Below are 15,072 nucleotides of genomic sequence, written 5' to 3'. Positions count from 1 at the left end.
AAATAAAAGCAAGACCCCAAAACCTTTCAATCAAAAATTTTATACTTGGGCCAGACGCAGTGGCTCACGCCTGTTATCCCAGCACTTTGGGAGGCCAAGGCGGGCGGATCATTTCAAGTCAGGAATTCGAGACCTGCCTAGTCAACATGGTGAAACCCCATTTCTACTAAAAATACAAAAAGTAGCCGGGTGTGGTGGCGTGTGCCCGTAGTCCCAGCTAACTTGGGAGGCTGAGGCATGAGAATCGCTTGAACCCAGAAGGCAGAGATTGCAGTGAGCCGAGATCACGCCACTGTACTCCAGCCTGGGCAATAGTGCTAGACTCAGTCTCAAAAAAAAATTATATTTAATGAAGATAACTATCAGGAATATGGATTTTTTTTAAAAAGGCGTTTTCAGACAAACAAAGCTTGAGAAATGCACCACCAACAGCTAAAGGAAATTCTAAGGGACATATTTCAGGCAGAACTAATCCCAGATGGAAGATTTGAGATGAAAGAAAGCAATGAAGAGCAAAAAAGTAGTCAATATATGGGTCAATCTATCTAACAATATAAAAAATTAAAACAATCCTATAGGGTTGAAAAAAACAAGGTATAATTAAAATTCATGAATATAGTAACATATAAATCAAATGATGGTATTTTGAGATTGTTGAAATCATTGTCCCGTCTGGGATGAATGGTATTTCTTACATTTAGACTTTGAAAGAGAGAGAAATAGGCAGACAGAATCAACAGGGCATCATGAAAACAGCGCTAAGCCGGGAGGTTTGGATTCTATTATCAGCTCTGCTGCTAGCTATATGGCCTTTAAAAAGCTACTTTTCTGGTCTACAAAATCAGTTTGCTTGTCTATTAGATGAGGCTTTGGAACCAGATGAATTTTAAAGCCCCTCATTATGATTCTATGAGAAACAGGTTCTCTAGAAAAAAAAAAAAATCAATTGTCCTCCTCCTTTGAAATTTTATCAGTAAACACCTGCATTTCACTTCTGGCTAACTTTTATGTATCAGTTCAAAAATTAAAGCTAAATGTAGTCTCGCTCAGGTGTGTAGTTGGCTTACCTTTCTCGTTTGTTGGTTTTGTTTTCTTTTGTTGTCATCTAGTAGCCAAAAAGAGTAATGGCAGTTTACCAAAGCCTTAGGAGTAGGTAGCTCTTTGGATATTAGGGAGCATTTGCAGAAACAAGCTGTGAAAAGCCAGCCTAGCTTTGCAACTATTGTTCTTTCTTTCTTTTTTGTTTAACTTATTAATTGAACTGATATACACCTCCTTTGCCATCTTGCCTTCTTTCCTTTCATCCTTTTGCCCTCCTTCTTTCTCCCTCCTGTCTTTGCAGGCTAATAATAAGCCGGAGATCGAAGCGGCCCTCTTCCTAGACTGGATGAGACTGGAACCCCAGTCCATGGTGTGGCTGCCCGTCCTGCACAGAGTGGCTGCTGCAGAAACTGCCAAGCATCAGGCCAAATGTAACATCTGCAAGGAGTGTCCAATCATTGGATTCAGGTATTAGGAACAAAAAAAATGTCATTTGTTTCTCATCATTTTTCACCTTTTTATGACTTGATCTTTTATCTCCCGTGCCAGTTGCCGTTAGTTCGTCCCTCTCCAAAGTGGGAGAGAAGGTGATTGGGCTGGAACATCGATCATTCCTGTCACCCTCCTGATCGCTAGGTTATTTTGGTGGATCTCACTTATTAGGCTGGTGTCCCTTTCCACCTCCACTCTTCAGCTCTTCAGAGCCACATGTTTGGTTGAGCAGGCCAAAGTGCGTGTCTTCACGGAGGTATTACAGATGAACTGTACCTCCTCCTTCCTGGAACCAAAACATTTTTACCATCTTTCCTTTTTCACGGTCTTTCCTGTTTATAGAAACTTCCCAAGAATCAGTTATAAAACTGAGAGATGATTCTATTCTGGGAGGAACCATAATAGTAGCTCAGTCTCTCATTCACTTTGCACCATTTTTTTTTCTTCCTTAAGTAACAAGAATTGTTTTCAGCATCTTAGAACTTGCTCCTTTATCTGTGAATCTGATTACATTCTTTGTATAGTATCCCAGTGAACTTCTAAAGGAATAAAAAGTATGCAAGTAAATGGAAGATTCACAAAGCAGCTAAAAAACGACCAGTCCTTATACATTTATAAGTGAAAGAGATAGGAAACGTAGCAGGTTATTCTGATAGTCTTAAAATATCATGGAAAACAAGGCTAAATAAATCTTTAGCCCTGCTGACCTGTTTGGGGAGACAGGGTTTTTTAAAATGAGTTAATCTCACTTAACATTAATCCTAAATCCTAATTCTGAAACTGTGATGTCCTTAAATATGTGAATCAACATCAAGGTTTCTATAGTGATGAATAAGCCACAAAGTTGTAAACTAGCTATATGGTCTATGCCTGTGCAGAATCCACTTAGCAGCTAAGTAAACACTCTTTTCCAGTTACGTGTGAACTGGTTTTGTTACTTTATTTTCTAATAACTACCTTGTACTGTTGCGTGCTTTTTATTCATAGTGCTTTTTTCACTTTTGGTGTTTATCCTTCCATAGTCATGCTGTTTACAAAGAGGTTTTACAGAAACTTTTAGAGGTTTCTGAAGCCTAGATAGACAACAGTGAGTAGGTACTGCTTGCAAAGGACACCTTCGTTCCTTCCTGGTTTCTTGGCAGGTAAAAATGATACCATGGGGGTGGGGAGTGGGGAAGGGAAGCCACAGTGACTGCATTAGATTTCTAAGCTACCTTTTCCCTGCTTCCTTAGCTAGTGGGCTTTGTATACAAGGGAAATTTTTATAAAATAAAGAAGAAGAATGCTTTGGAGGATCTGAAAGAGCACTTTCACCTTCAATTCTTTTGCCTTTATCATATTATATTATTTTAGGACTCAGCACTTCTCATTCCTCCTTCCCCCCTGTTGAAAGATGGTTGGGATCTAAAAAAGATAGCTTTCCTTCCCACTTCCCCATATGTGACATAAGAAATATGTTTATTTGAATTGGCTAAGGTTCTTATCTGAGAAAGCAAAAGGCAGGAGAGTATGAAACAAAGAATATCGCATTCTGATAATGGAGGAAATGTACCAACTAGTATTTACAGATTATAAATTCTTCCATCTAATCCAAATTTCATTTTCTCTTGGGGCTTCAGTTATCATTTGTAGGTAATGTGGTGAGAGATTTCTGAAGAGATAGAGATAAAAGAGGTCATTCCAGTAACTGTTTGAAGATGAATTGTATCAGTCAATTAGAAAACATTATTAAAGCGAGGCTTGTTTTAATTGAAAGTTCTTGTTCACATTTCTTTTGTCTTGTGAAATTGCTTTATCTTGACAATTTTTTTAAAATAATTGCTTCAGAAAACTTTTGTCCCAAGATGGGTAAGGGGCATGCACAGCATAAGTCTGTCTCTCCTGGAAGTTCTTTTAAATTTGACTGTTTGGTTTTCAAAAGACTGGAAATTTGCCAGTACCTTCCTACTTAATCTCAAAGAGTTCCTAGTGGAGTTTAAATAAGAGCTGAGTTTTTCTTCCCTCCTTCCATATGTTTATAGGATAATCTTTCTGCCAAAATGTTTTGATACTGTAGGAGAGGCACCGGAAAAATCTGGAGGTAGGAAGTTAATCACTTACCTTGCGGGACTAACGAACATTGCGTTCTGTTTCTCAAATCAGAACGTGGTAGAAAGTTTATTAAAGAGTGTTCTTTGGGAATGTGATTCGAAGAAATACATATGTGTTTGTTTTTGCTCTTTATCAGGTACAGGAGTCTAAAGCACTTTAATTATGACATCTGCCAAAGCTGCTTTTTTTCTGGTCGAGTTGCAAAAGGCCATAAAATGCACTATCCCATGGTGGAATATTGCACTCCGGTAAGTTTGACACCTGCCTGACGTGAGAGTTAGTTCACCTGGGATAAATTTCAGTTTTGTACAATACTGCAGATCATGTATAATGCTGTGATTTGTCACTTCCCCAGATGTTCCCCAGCTAAAGTGGCTCTCAACTGTAGGCTTCAGGATTTACCCTATCCCTGGTGCCTAGGGGAGTGCCTGGCACATATGGAACATGATAGACCCTCAATAAATATTGTTGGATGAATAAATAGGGTTTTCATTCTGTGTGCATGGTTGTATTGAAGACGTTTTCACATTTATTTTGCACAGCCTTAGAGGTTGTGTGGGGCGATCTTATGGCCATGAGGCATGTTGAGAATGGGGGATGGTTCTAGGTTCCCCCAAATTCATAACCTACCACTTTTAATCAATGTTGCTCGCCTATTATCTGTCCTGCATACTAGTGACATTTTAAAAATCCATTTTATATGCTAACACTTACTAAATGCTAGGCATTTACCTTTTAAACTACCCTGTGTAAAATAAGTACTGTGATTTTTATCCCCTCTATACAGATGAGGACTCTGAGGTCCTGAGGGTAAATAATTTGCTCAGGGTTCTATAAGTAAGAGTTGAAGCCCTCTCCTAAGATGTTATCTTAGGAAAACGTTAAGTGGCCAACAGAACTGTGAAAAATCACTGGTGAAATGGCAAGGATGTAGACTTGGTGGCCAGACGGACCTGAGTACAAATCTCCCTAAGAATTAAAGACAGGCTCCTCTCAGGTTTGTTTTCTCTAAAATAAACCTGTCCCTGTTGACTGTAGAGCCACCCTTCGTGTTTCTCTTCTCTTTCTTTAATTCTTGCAATCTCCTCTTCTCTAAACTTTACATCGTTGCTATTCAAGATACGGTCTGTTGACCAACAATCATATGTCTATTGGCATTACCTTGGTCTTTATTAGAAATGCAAAACCGCAGGCCCCAACTCCTGATGCTCTAAATCAAAACCTGCATTTTAGCGAGATCTGCAGCTGGTTCCCATACACAACAAAGTATGAGAAGCTCTGCTTTAGAGCATCTCTCTCTTCCATCATCAGAGTGATCCTCCCAGATATTTGCCTTTCTCACTTTTTTTCCTCTTACAGAGATGGTCAGTGATTGAGAATGTACCATGCTATGAATAGACCAAAATTTAGTGGGTGAAGCATGCTATCATTATTTACTAAGTAGTTTTTAAAATACCATAAAGTATGGTAAAATTTAATGTCACCCTTTTGACCTTAAGACCTATAAACTACCATTTATCGAGTAGCCTAGTGAGCTTGGATGTTTCATTTGTTTATCATAACAACGTGTTGAGGTGTTGTTGCTCCCATTTTACTGATGATCAGAGCCTCAGAGAAGTAAATAACTCACCCAAATTAGTACATGCCAGGCCTGGTTTCAGAGCCCCATTTGTCTGATTCCAAAGCCTTTGCTCACAACCACAACACTCTCCTTGATTACAAAACAAGTGTCATGGGGCAGATGACTGGAGTGGTCATTAGTTTTGAAATCATACTGTCCTAAATCTGATCTCACCATGATCTCCCTTTTAGACTACATCAGGAGAAGATGTTCGAGACTTTGCCAAGGTACTAAAAAACAAATTTCGAACCAAAAGGTATTTTGCGAAGCATCCCCGAATGGGCTACCTGCCAGTGCAGACTGTCTTAGAGGGGGACAACATGGAAACGTGAGTAGTGGCAAAAGCAGAACAAACTCTTGTTTGATGTATATTTGAACTCCTCTCAGCTGAACACCCTCCTTCACTCCCAAATGCAAACAGTCTCTTCTATTTCTTTGTTTTTATTTACATTAGCTGAAAAGAGAAAAATAAGCTGATGTCCAGTTGCCACTTTCCCATGTCACTTGACAATTTCTTTTTCCAAAAGTTAAACTTTATCTCACAGGGGAAAAAAAAAAAAAACCCACAACACAATACAACCACTAATTGCTTTATAAGCCTTATAAGAAATATGGGACTGTTTACAAATGAGTGATTCCAGTGTTTCATTTTGATTTTCCTCTCTCACAAATCAGTAAATGTGTGTCTTCTTGTATCTCATTGTGTGGTCATATCTAGTCACTTGTTTCTACTCAAAAGAAAATATAGTCACAGGAAACTACTGCACAGTAAGTAGTAATGATTCTCAAGATCAAAGGGGATGTCTTCACCTCTTTTCAACCTGCTCCTCTTTTTTGCCTTAACTCTGATGGCAGTCACACAACTGTTTGTTTTTCTTTTAATTCACTTTACACCTTGGTTTGGCTATTGCTTTCCATGGTTCATACTTAATTGGCTGGATTTTATTTATTTTGACCTTTCCGTAAATTTTTTTGCGGCTGAGTTTGCGTGTGTCTCTCTTCACCACCTCATTTTTTGTTTTGCAGTCCCGTTACTCTGATCAACTTCTGGCCGGTAGATTCTGCGTGAGTACTTTTGCTGAAGGGTGCTGCTACCACCAACACATTCGCTCGCTTGGTTTTCTTTTGTTCTGTTTATTTGTTTGTTTTGTTTTGTTTTGTTTTATGGACATATTAATTCCCCTTCCTTCATTTCAGTTTTTTTTTTTCTTTTCTTGATGAGACTTTGAAAGTACCATCTACACAGATCAGGAGAATCAGAGTGGGTTTTTTGGTTCCTCCACCAGGTGAAATTCAAACCAGCAGAAATCCTGGCTTGAATTCAAATTATAATCAAAGAAGTTATTGGAGTTTTAGCTGTATTCCTGGGAGACACGTTTATATATTTCTTCATATAAAAGCAAGGAAGAACCTTCTGATTACATAATAACATTCTTTAGCCATACTTCTTGAGATTCGATGCTTTTTAGAATCTTTAGGGTCTGTTATAAGTGGACTATTAAAAATCAGCAGAATTCGTTTTAAAGTATGATGTTGAGTTTGGTTGAATAATTTTAATGAGGTGTGCGGACTGTTTATCAGGTTATGCCATGCTATTTGACTAATCATCATATACAAGGGCTTCTAAATTTTGAACTGAACTCACTTTGCTTTCTTCTCCAAACTAAATATTCAGCTCATAAACAATTATACATTTGCTCTAGGAGGAAAGTATTTCTTTGTTATTACTATTGGTGTGTATTAATAATACTGAGGTTAGATACCAGGAGATGATTTGTCTCAGAGTTTATAATGTTAGAAAACTCTTTTTTGGGGCCTGTGATTTCTATATTAGCCAACAAAGTGCCTGTTTTAAAACTACATTATGTAGGGTTGTTATAACAAACTTTTGGTATTTCAAAGTATGCTTTATTAAAATATTTATTGAAAATCAGACGGCTCTATTATGTATAAAGGGGAAATGACCAATTCGGAAGATAAGCTTGTGTAAGAATTCAACTTCTTTTTATTAAATCTTTTTTTATTGTTCCACCATGTAATTTAATTTAAACGAGATCCTTTTTTAACAACCCTGTCATGATAAATGCAAATTATTAATTGAGGTTTATTTTCAGTCTTTAATGGGCCTAAAGGAAGTAGAAGGCTACTCTTTCTTTTTTAAAACTTCGTTATTGCGCCCCTTAATTTTGAGATATGGTAGCTGTAAGTAGTATATTATCTGATTTATTTAATCATCATGCTTAAAGAACTTTGGGAGTTATTTAGATTCAGTTATGTCCTCTGCCTCTTGGAAATTGTTTTTCCTAACCCAGGTAGTCTGTTATAGAAGTTATAACCTTTCATAAATAAGAAACTTTTAAAGAGTTGATACGCTACAGTTTCAGCTTGATTGGATCCTGATAAGTGAATGCATTTACTCTATGTTGAAATAAGTTTAACCAAGCAAGAAATCCAAACGACAAATATGCTAAAGAACGGTTGTTACAAATACATAGATAAGACTAGCACAAAATAATAAACAAAGAGTAATTAATAGTCCTTGAAAGGCAAAAAGGAGCTACACGTAAGCTAATGAGAAAAAAATTATGACAATCAATTTAACTTATTTTAAGTAGAAGATTTTGTCTTTCTTAAACGTTGAAATACTTTAAAATTAATAACATCTTTTATTTAAAAACATTTTTTAACAACTAAAACACACCTCCCGATTTGCCTTTTTATGAAGAATTGGTTAGATTATTCAGAAATAGTGGGAAGTTTTAATTTTGAGGAAGAAAAGAAACCTAGCAGGCTAAAGTCTTGTGTTTTCTGTAATAGCAGTAATTGTATTTAAAGTATTTATTCATAGGATTATAAATACTATATGAAATATATTACAAAGCCATCCTATTCCGGCATAAGAGCCAGGTCCTAACATGTTTTATTTTGCAAGAATTTTATCTGATGTTAACAAATCCTATGATGATTACAGTATTTGATCCATTTGATATGGATCACAGAATGTGAAAGTTTCCAGAGATACAGACTGTTTGGTTTTCCTTAGACTAAACTCTTATTTGCTTGTGTTTGTCATATTATTTTAAACTAAAGCTAACATAGGCCTTTATGTTGTTTGTCCATAAGTGAGCCAGTCAAACAATATTCTTTGAGCGATTCTGCATTGACACCTAAATGAATGTCAACTTTTAATTAATAGAGTTTTCATAAAAGATAAGGTGGTGGTGGGCGGGATGGAATTGACCAAGTAGGTCATTAACTCTTATAGTAAGTAATCCTTCTGGGTATATGGTTTTGTATTTAGGAAATGGGAAGTGGGGAACAGTATTATTACCTTCTTTTGGAAGTGTTTTAGAAGGCTTTGCACTTAGTTTTGTTTGTGGACTAAGTGGCTTTGTATTTTTACTAATTCTTGGTTTTTAAATGATTCATCTCTGACCAGTACTCCCTTTTGGCTCATTTTCTGGTTTAATAAGTGCCTCTTTTTGTGTATATTTTTTAAGATTTCTGGTTATTATAAGTTCTTGTGCTTATGCATGCTGTGATAGGCGCCACGGATATTAATAAGAAAAATAACATGGAATTATCCTTGAGGCTAAGAATTAAAGCTCTGTATAAGATTTTCTGTGTAAAATGGTATTAAAGCATGTTGGATTTATATGCCTGCTTTTCTTGGTGTACTTATGCTCCAAGGTCTTAGGCTTTCCTTCTTCTATACACTTCCAGGATAGCAACTATTATAAGGGAAAACACTACTAATGTATTTTCCCTGATGGTAGGCTTTTTGCTTATTAAAAAATATGTAATTGAAAGACTGATCTGTTCCAAAAGATAGTTCTTATAATACAAATAATCCTAAGTATTAATTTATCTTGATCTGCAGTGAAGATTTCAAAACAAACCTTAGCATTTTTCTGATAATGGGGTATGCCAGGGTTCTAGAAGATTAACAGATTAACTCTCCAAAACTATAGTGAAGATTCACATGGAAATCTTTGGATCTGCTTATTAAATTGAGTAGTCATCCTTTTGTTTCCTCTTGACAATTTAAACGTCTTTATAACTCATTTCAATTTGATTATGATTACACTTGACCTACATGACATTGGTTTCATAAATAAGACCTTTATCTCTCAGGGAAGAATTCCAGTTCCCTAGTTATTTGCTGTAGTGTGTTGTAATTATCTTACTGTAGTATATTAAGAAATAATGAATTTCTGGCACATTTTCTAATGCAAGCTTAGCTACTGGTAACTACATCTTTTTCTTTTTTAACGTAAGAAACAAACACATTCTCCTTAGTGTTTCAACCAAGTCCTTCAGTGTTACTTGGACACTGGGCTAAACCAGGGTCCTCTCTGAATTACATTATCATTGACTTTTGGATTTATGCCTTTACCTAAGGGCTTTCTGTGTCAGCAGAGAAATGGAAGAGACCTTTTGTGCTATTCCAATTAAAACAAAAAGTACAAGCCTAAACTGGTTTTCAGAACAGATGGTTTTTTTCCTAAGGTTAATCCAAAAGATACTATAAAAACTTCAAGGATAATTAATAGATCAGATATGAAAGGAAGAAAAAATGTTAACCCTTCCAGAATTCTAGCCTATGGAGATAAGAACAGATAGGTGTTTATATACAAAAAGCATATAGACTATTCCTGCTAATGATCTCCTCTTATTTTCTCACCTATGTTTTAGCACACAGTATCTCTAAGAAATATTTCAGATATCATGACATTCTATGAAATTTAGTCATTCTTTTTTAAAACCTCACAATATAATCCAGGGTCATTCTATTTTGTGCTAGAAATTAGTAGTATAGTCTTGCTGCTGAATTGGAAGATACATTTCTTCTTTACAAAATTGCATAGATCAAAACATCTTGATACGTGGAGTCTTAAGAAGTCTTGTACTAGAGTAGCCTCTTTGAAGCTAAAATAATTGTAAGTATCTAGGCAAATGTACAGCTTTGATTCAATAAGAAGAAAGCCTATAAATGGCACAGGTGTAAACAATGTAAAATTTTAAACCACGTAGTGCTAACACAATTTCAGAACTATAGGATGTGAGAAATTACAAAGTAGGAGGACAAAATGCTTCCTAGAAACTGTCTCCCCCAACCTTTTCTACGATGGGAATTTTCCACAGAAGCTTTTGGCCTCTCTTCATGGCTTTTAATAAAAGCAGAAGTATGAGAAATCATCTCTCAAACCTGGATTTTAAAATACTTGATAATATTTAAGATATAGGAGCAACTAAATGTATACATTATCCATAGAATTAGAATAAAAGCATTCTAGGCCATGTGTATAACATAACTGTGTGGTGGGTTTTTTCTCCATTAATGGATGGTATCTGTGACTAATCACATTTTCTGCCTTATAGGCCTGCCTCGTCCCCTCAGCTTTCACACGATGATACTCATTCACGCATTGAACATTATGCTAGCAGGTATGAGACTAGTTGAATGCCAGGCAAATATTGATTGAAATAACTAACCAAGGAAAGCTAACCTATAATATTTTAAACAAATCTTTTCTTTTTTCCCCAAACTTGTCTGATTCCTACTAATCAACTTGCCCTCTAACGTGCATGCCGTTCCACTGCATGTTGTTTTTGGTCACCAACAAGAGCATTAGTCCAGAATAATCTTCCCTAACCCTGGCTTTTAAACATTTCCGGTAGCCTTGCTATGTTTTTTTATACTGAGCACATTCACCAAATTGGCTTACAAATAGTCTAACCTCCTTAGAAAACTGCTAGACCAGACATTCATATATGAAAAAATGATACTGTATTATGTGGAGAATATGAAAGCATCAGCTTTCCATTTGTGTATTTATTTTACATGATATACTGTAAAGAAGAGAATAATTAATTTTCCTAATCCTTGGACTTTTCTGTCTCACCTTCTTTGTGTTTGAGATGATTTTTATACCTAAAAACTGAATTACTAATTTTAAAATATTTTACGCTTGTTAAATCCGTAAGAGTTTGGTTAACTTTTTTTTTTTTAGTTGTAAAAAGCAAGCAAACAAACAAACAAAAAAAACCCTGTATAATTGCCTGAGGTGAAGAAGATTTTAAAGGTAAAAATTGGTGGCAGAATGTTTAGAGAGCTTACTGTGCATCCATCTTTTGTCAATATTCTAACTGCTGGACATGTTTACCAATCGTGAAAAGCGTTAGCTAGCTGTGTAAGTCTCATCAGTGGAAAGTAGTAATTGTCTTAAAAGACAAGGGGTAGTGTAAGGTAGGGAGTGCACTTACTGTTAGGGAAGCTTTTCTTCTGAAAACAAAGACTTGTTCTCAGTGAAAGCAAGATCGATCTGTAGGGGGAAAACAGTGAAATAAAACTTTCCTTAGAATTTATATCATAAATGTAGTGCTGCTAACTAGCTGTGGTCTACCACACACTGCCTCAAATGGTTAAGCCAACACACACATCCTTTAATTTGAAGGATTCCTTTCTCTTCTTGCCATGATTTATCCTTTAGTTTTCAGGAATGTTCGATTAGGTCTTGAATAGATTCTAAGACGTCACATAAGTTTTAATGAGCTTTTACGTTTTTTATCAGGCTAGCAGAAATGGAAAACAGCAATGGATCTTATCTAAATGATAGCATCTCTCCTAATGAGAGCATGTAAGTATCCCATCTCTTTTTACAAAATGTTCCTGACAATGAAATTGCTTTGAGGGATTTAGAGGTAGGATAGCCCAGGATATAGGAATTAGCATCATATTCATTTGATCTTTTAAGGAGCCATTCATTTACTTTTTTCCTTTAATTCTTAATGCCCTGGCATGGAATGAGCTCATCCAAATTCTGGCATTATTAGTATTCAGAGTAGCAGAAATAGTTTGCCTTATTCTTATTTAAACTTATTTCATACCATATGATTACAAATTGCAGTCCCAAGTACTTATAGTAATGCTTAATCTTTGACCAAACCTGCCAGATATTTAAAGGGATAGGATATTAATTTTAAAGTCATGGCTAAGTACTATTTTCTCCACTCATGGGGAGTGGAAACGTGATCTTGGTATAGCATGGCTATTCACATATGGTAGGTTAGCTGGGCATTTTCCTTCAGAAATCCAAAGAAGTAGATTTTTGTGATTTAGCATCTTCACAAGATAAATAAAGTGAGGCAATCTTATGAAGGGTTTCCAGAGGAGAAGTACAAATTCAGGTTGCAGGTTGTTAGCAGGATGATAAGCCAACCCTGTTAAACTTTAAGGACGGAGACAGAGTGGTGCTAAAAGCAGCAGGGAACACAGCTATGGCAGGGAAACTGAGGCTTCATTATAGAGTAAGGGCAGTGTTCACAATACAGAGCATGAGGGAACATTGCCATGAACCAAGTAAATACTGACCAGGGCTTGAGGTAGAGAGAGCAGACATTGAAGCAAATATGAAGGAAAAAATAAGGATTTGCCAACTGAATAAATAACATAAAGAGAAGAAATCTAGTCAAAATATTATGATGCCTTTTTAGTTTGATAAAGGATGGATATCTCACCCATCTTGGAGAATATAGACAAAGGGAAGAATAGTAAATTTATCATATGTAGTTGGTGTGGCCACACAAAGTCATGCTCAGATGAGAAAAGAACCTTCATAAGGATTAGGCCAAAAGAAATAGTATCAAAGTGGCATATCTATCACTGGTTATTGAAGACATGAAAATAAATAATCTCATCTGGTACATAAACGATCAAGCTAATAATAAAGAATCAAGTCAACCCTCAGTCACTTGTATATGACTTAGTTCCTTCAAACAAACAAACAAAAAAGCCTTTCCCCAACCATAACTGTGATGCCTTCTCTTTCTTAGCTATGGGAAAAAGTATTAATGGTACTAATATATAAGATTCTTCAACAGTAAAATGTGTGGCCAAAGAGTCAACCAAATGTAAATAGCTTGTGCTTCTTTGGCTCACTGATTTTGGTATTAGAAGCTCTAGCACATTCAAATTAATTCGAGTTGTATCTGTGTAACAGTGGCTGTCATTCATTGACTGCGTAAGAGAACAGGAAGAAAAGTGTAGTTACAACTCTAGGTTATAATTAAACATGGGAAGTTCTAGCAGTACAACTTCAGAATTTGGAATGAGTGTGATAAATTAGGTGGTAAAACTGCTTTTGTTTTATTTTAAAATAAAATAAGCTTTAGCTTATTCTGAGGACATAAAATCCATTTTGACTCAATGTTGGATGGCAAAAACTCATGGCATTTTAGGGGCAGGTTTGGGGAAGTGGTTTGGTGGATTGGTTGACTTCACTTAAATGTGTGTTTTTAATACCCAATAATTGTTTTTAGTCAGCTTTTCACATCTAAACCAGGTAACTGGCTTGATAAACAAAAATAATTCAAATGAGGAGGACTTTTTCCTAAATTTCTGATATTTTTCAACTTAAGTGGGTATGGAGAGGAGAATATTAGTGTATCATCTTAGTGATATCTAACCAGAAACAAAGAGCTTTAGCCTGTCATTACGGACAGAATAAAATTCTTATAACTTGGAGGTAAACAGGCCTTTCGGGAGCTTGGAGCAATGCATTCAGAAAAAAGTTTGTGCTGTGTATTATAGAGAGTTCCTAGTTTCCGGGAAAGATTGCAGCTGCCTCCCCAAATAGAAGGCTTTTTGCCTCCTTTTCCCCCAAGATTAGTCCTTAAAACCATTATGTATAAATTTAAAAATAAATAAAACTTATATTTAAAAAAACTCTGCCCTGAGGAACGAGATGTTCAGTCTTCTTTTAATCAGTCACCTTAATGGCTTTTTTCCCCTCATTTTTTGTTTTTCTGTCTAAACGATAACTGAATGAAACAATCATTTATCTCCAGTTTAATTGTTGTTGTCATTCTGCCTCAATGACCTATATAAGTTAAAACTGACTTACTGAAGCAATACTTTTTGGTTACATTGCCTTCCACTTAAGAAAATATTTCCTCTGTTACTTTTAGAGCTGCAAGGTATTTTTTCCTACTCAGTACAACAATAGCGTTGGGTTAGTGAACAGATTATCTTGACAGGCTTGGTGGCCAAAGCGTTATACAGCCATTATTATATCTTTTAATATTTTTTAGCTATTGACTAACATCCACGTAGAGTCCCAGTATTTCTGTAATTCTGCCTTTCAATTATCCATGTAAATAGGCCAATCAATTTCATTTGAAAATTTAAGCAAGAAAACACTTTGAGTTGTTACCAATAGAATGGTAGATCACAACCTCAACAGTATCAAAAGGTCTTTAGAAGCAGGAAAAAAGGTCTAATTAATTGTTAAGAGCAAATAAATGTTTCTATTTTCAAATACACTCCTGAGTCCCTAACCCCCAAAGCAAAATAAGGGGGGGAAAAAACCAAAACCTTTGATTTTATTTTCCAGAGATGATGAACATTTGTTAATCCAGCATTACTGCCAAAGTTTGAACCAGGACTCCCCCCTGAGCCAGCCTCGTAGTCCTGCCCAGATCTTGATTTCCTTAGAGAGTGAGGAAAGAGGGGAGCTAGAGAGAATCCTAGCAGATCTTGAGGAAGAAAACAGGTGAGTTTTCTTTCTAGCTTTGTCATTGGTATGCAGAGTGCATACACTTGCACACATAGAAAAGTGCCAGGAATCTTCACTTAGAGTCATTTTATGTCTAATTGTTTTCTAAAATAATCTGTTTAGCTCCATTTGCAGATTCTCTTTTTTTTTGTTGTTATCTGAAAGAAGACAATGGATGCAATAGTATGATGAAGAACTCATATTTTAGGTGTGAAGGAATTAATGCTGATGGTGGTATTTGACTTGTTGCATGTGTCTCCAAGGCTTTGA

General features: G+C 35.9%; 1 protein-coding gene across 7 annotated transcripts in view; it reads left to right on the top strand.

The window, feature by feature from the left end:
• Positions 1-15,072, top strand: part of DMD (dystrophin) — a 1,770,560-nt gene that overhangs the window by 1,704,149 nt on the left and 51,339 nt on the right. For 4 of the 7 annotated variants that reach the window (XM_030807549.1, XM_030807551.1, XM_030807553.1 and 1 more), the window contains 7 exons: positions 1,343-1,509; positions 3,761-3,872; positions 5,437-5,573; positions 6,272-6,310; positions 10,628-10,693; positions 11,821-11,886; positions 14,641-14,799. In XM_030807549.1, coding sequence (XP_030663409.1) covers positions 1,343-1,509; positions 3,761-3,872; positions 5,437-5,573; positions 6,272-6,310; positions 10,628-10,693; positions 11,821-11,886; positions 14,641-14,799 — 746 coding nt within the window. Of the gene's footprint in view, positions 1-1,342; positions 1,510-3,760; positions 3,873-5,436; positions 6,311-10,627; positions 10,694-11,820; positions 11,887-14,640; positions 14,800-15,072 lie in introns of those variants that run through there. The other 3 variants (XM_030807552.1, XM_030807554.1, XR_004028802.1) reach the window with 2 other exon arrangements.

This window comes from Nomascus leucogenys, chromosome X, assembly GCF_006542625.1.
Source record: "Nomascus leucogenys isolate Asia chromosome X, Asia_NLE_v1, whole genome shotgun sequence".
NCBI lineage: Eukaryota > Metazoa > Chordata > Mammalia > Primates > Hylobatidae > Nomascus > Nomascus leucogenys.
This window is presented reverse-complemented; position numbering and strand designations above follow the sequence as displayed.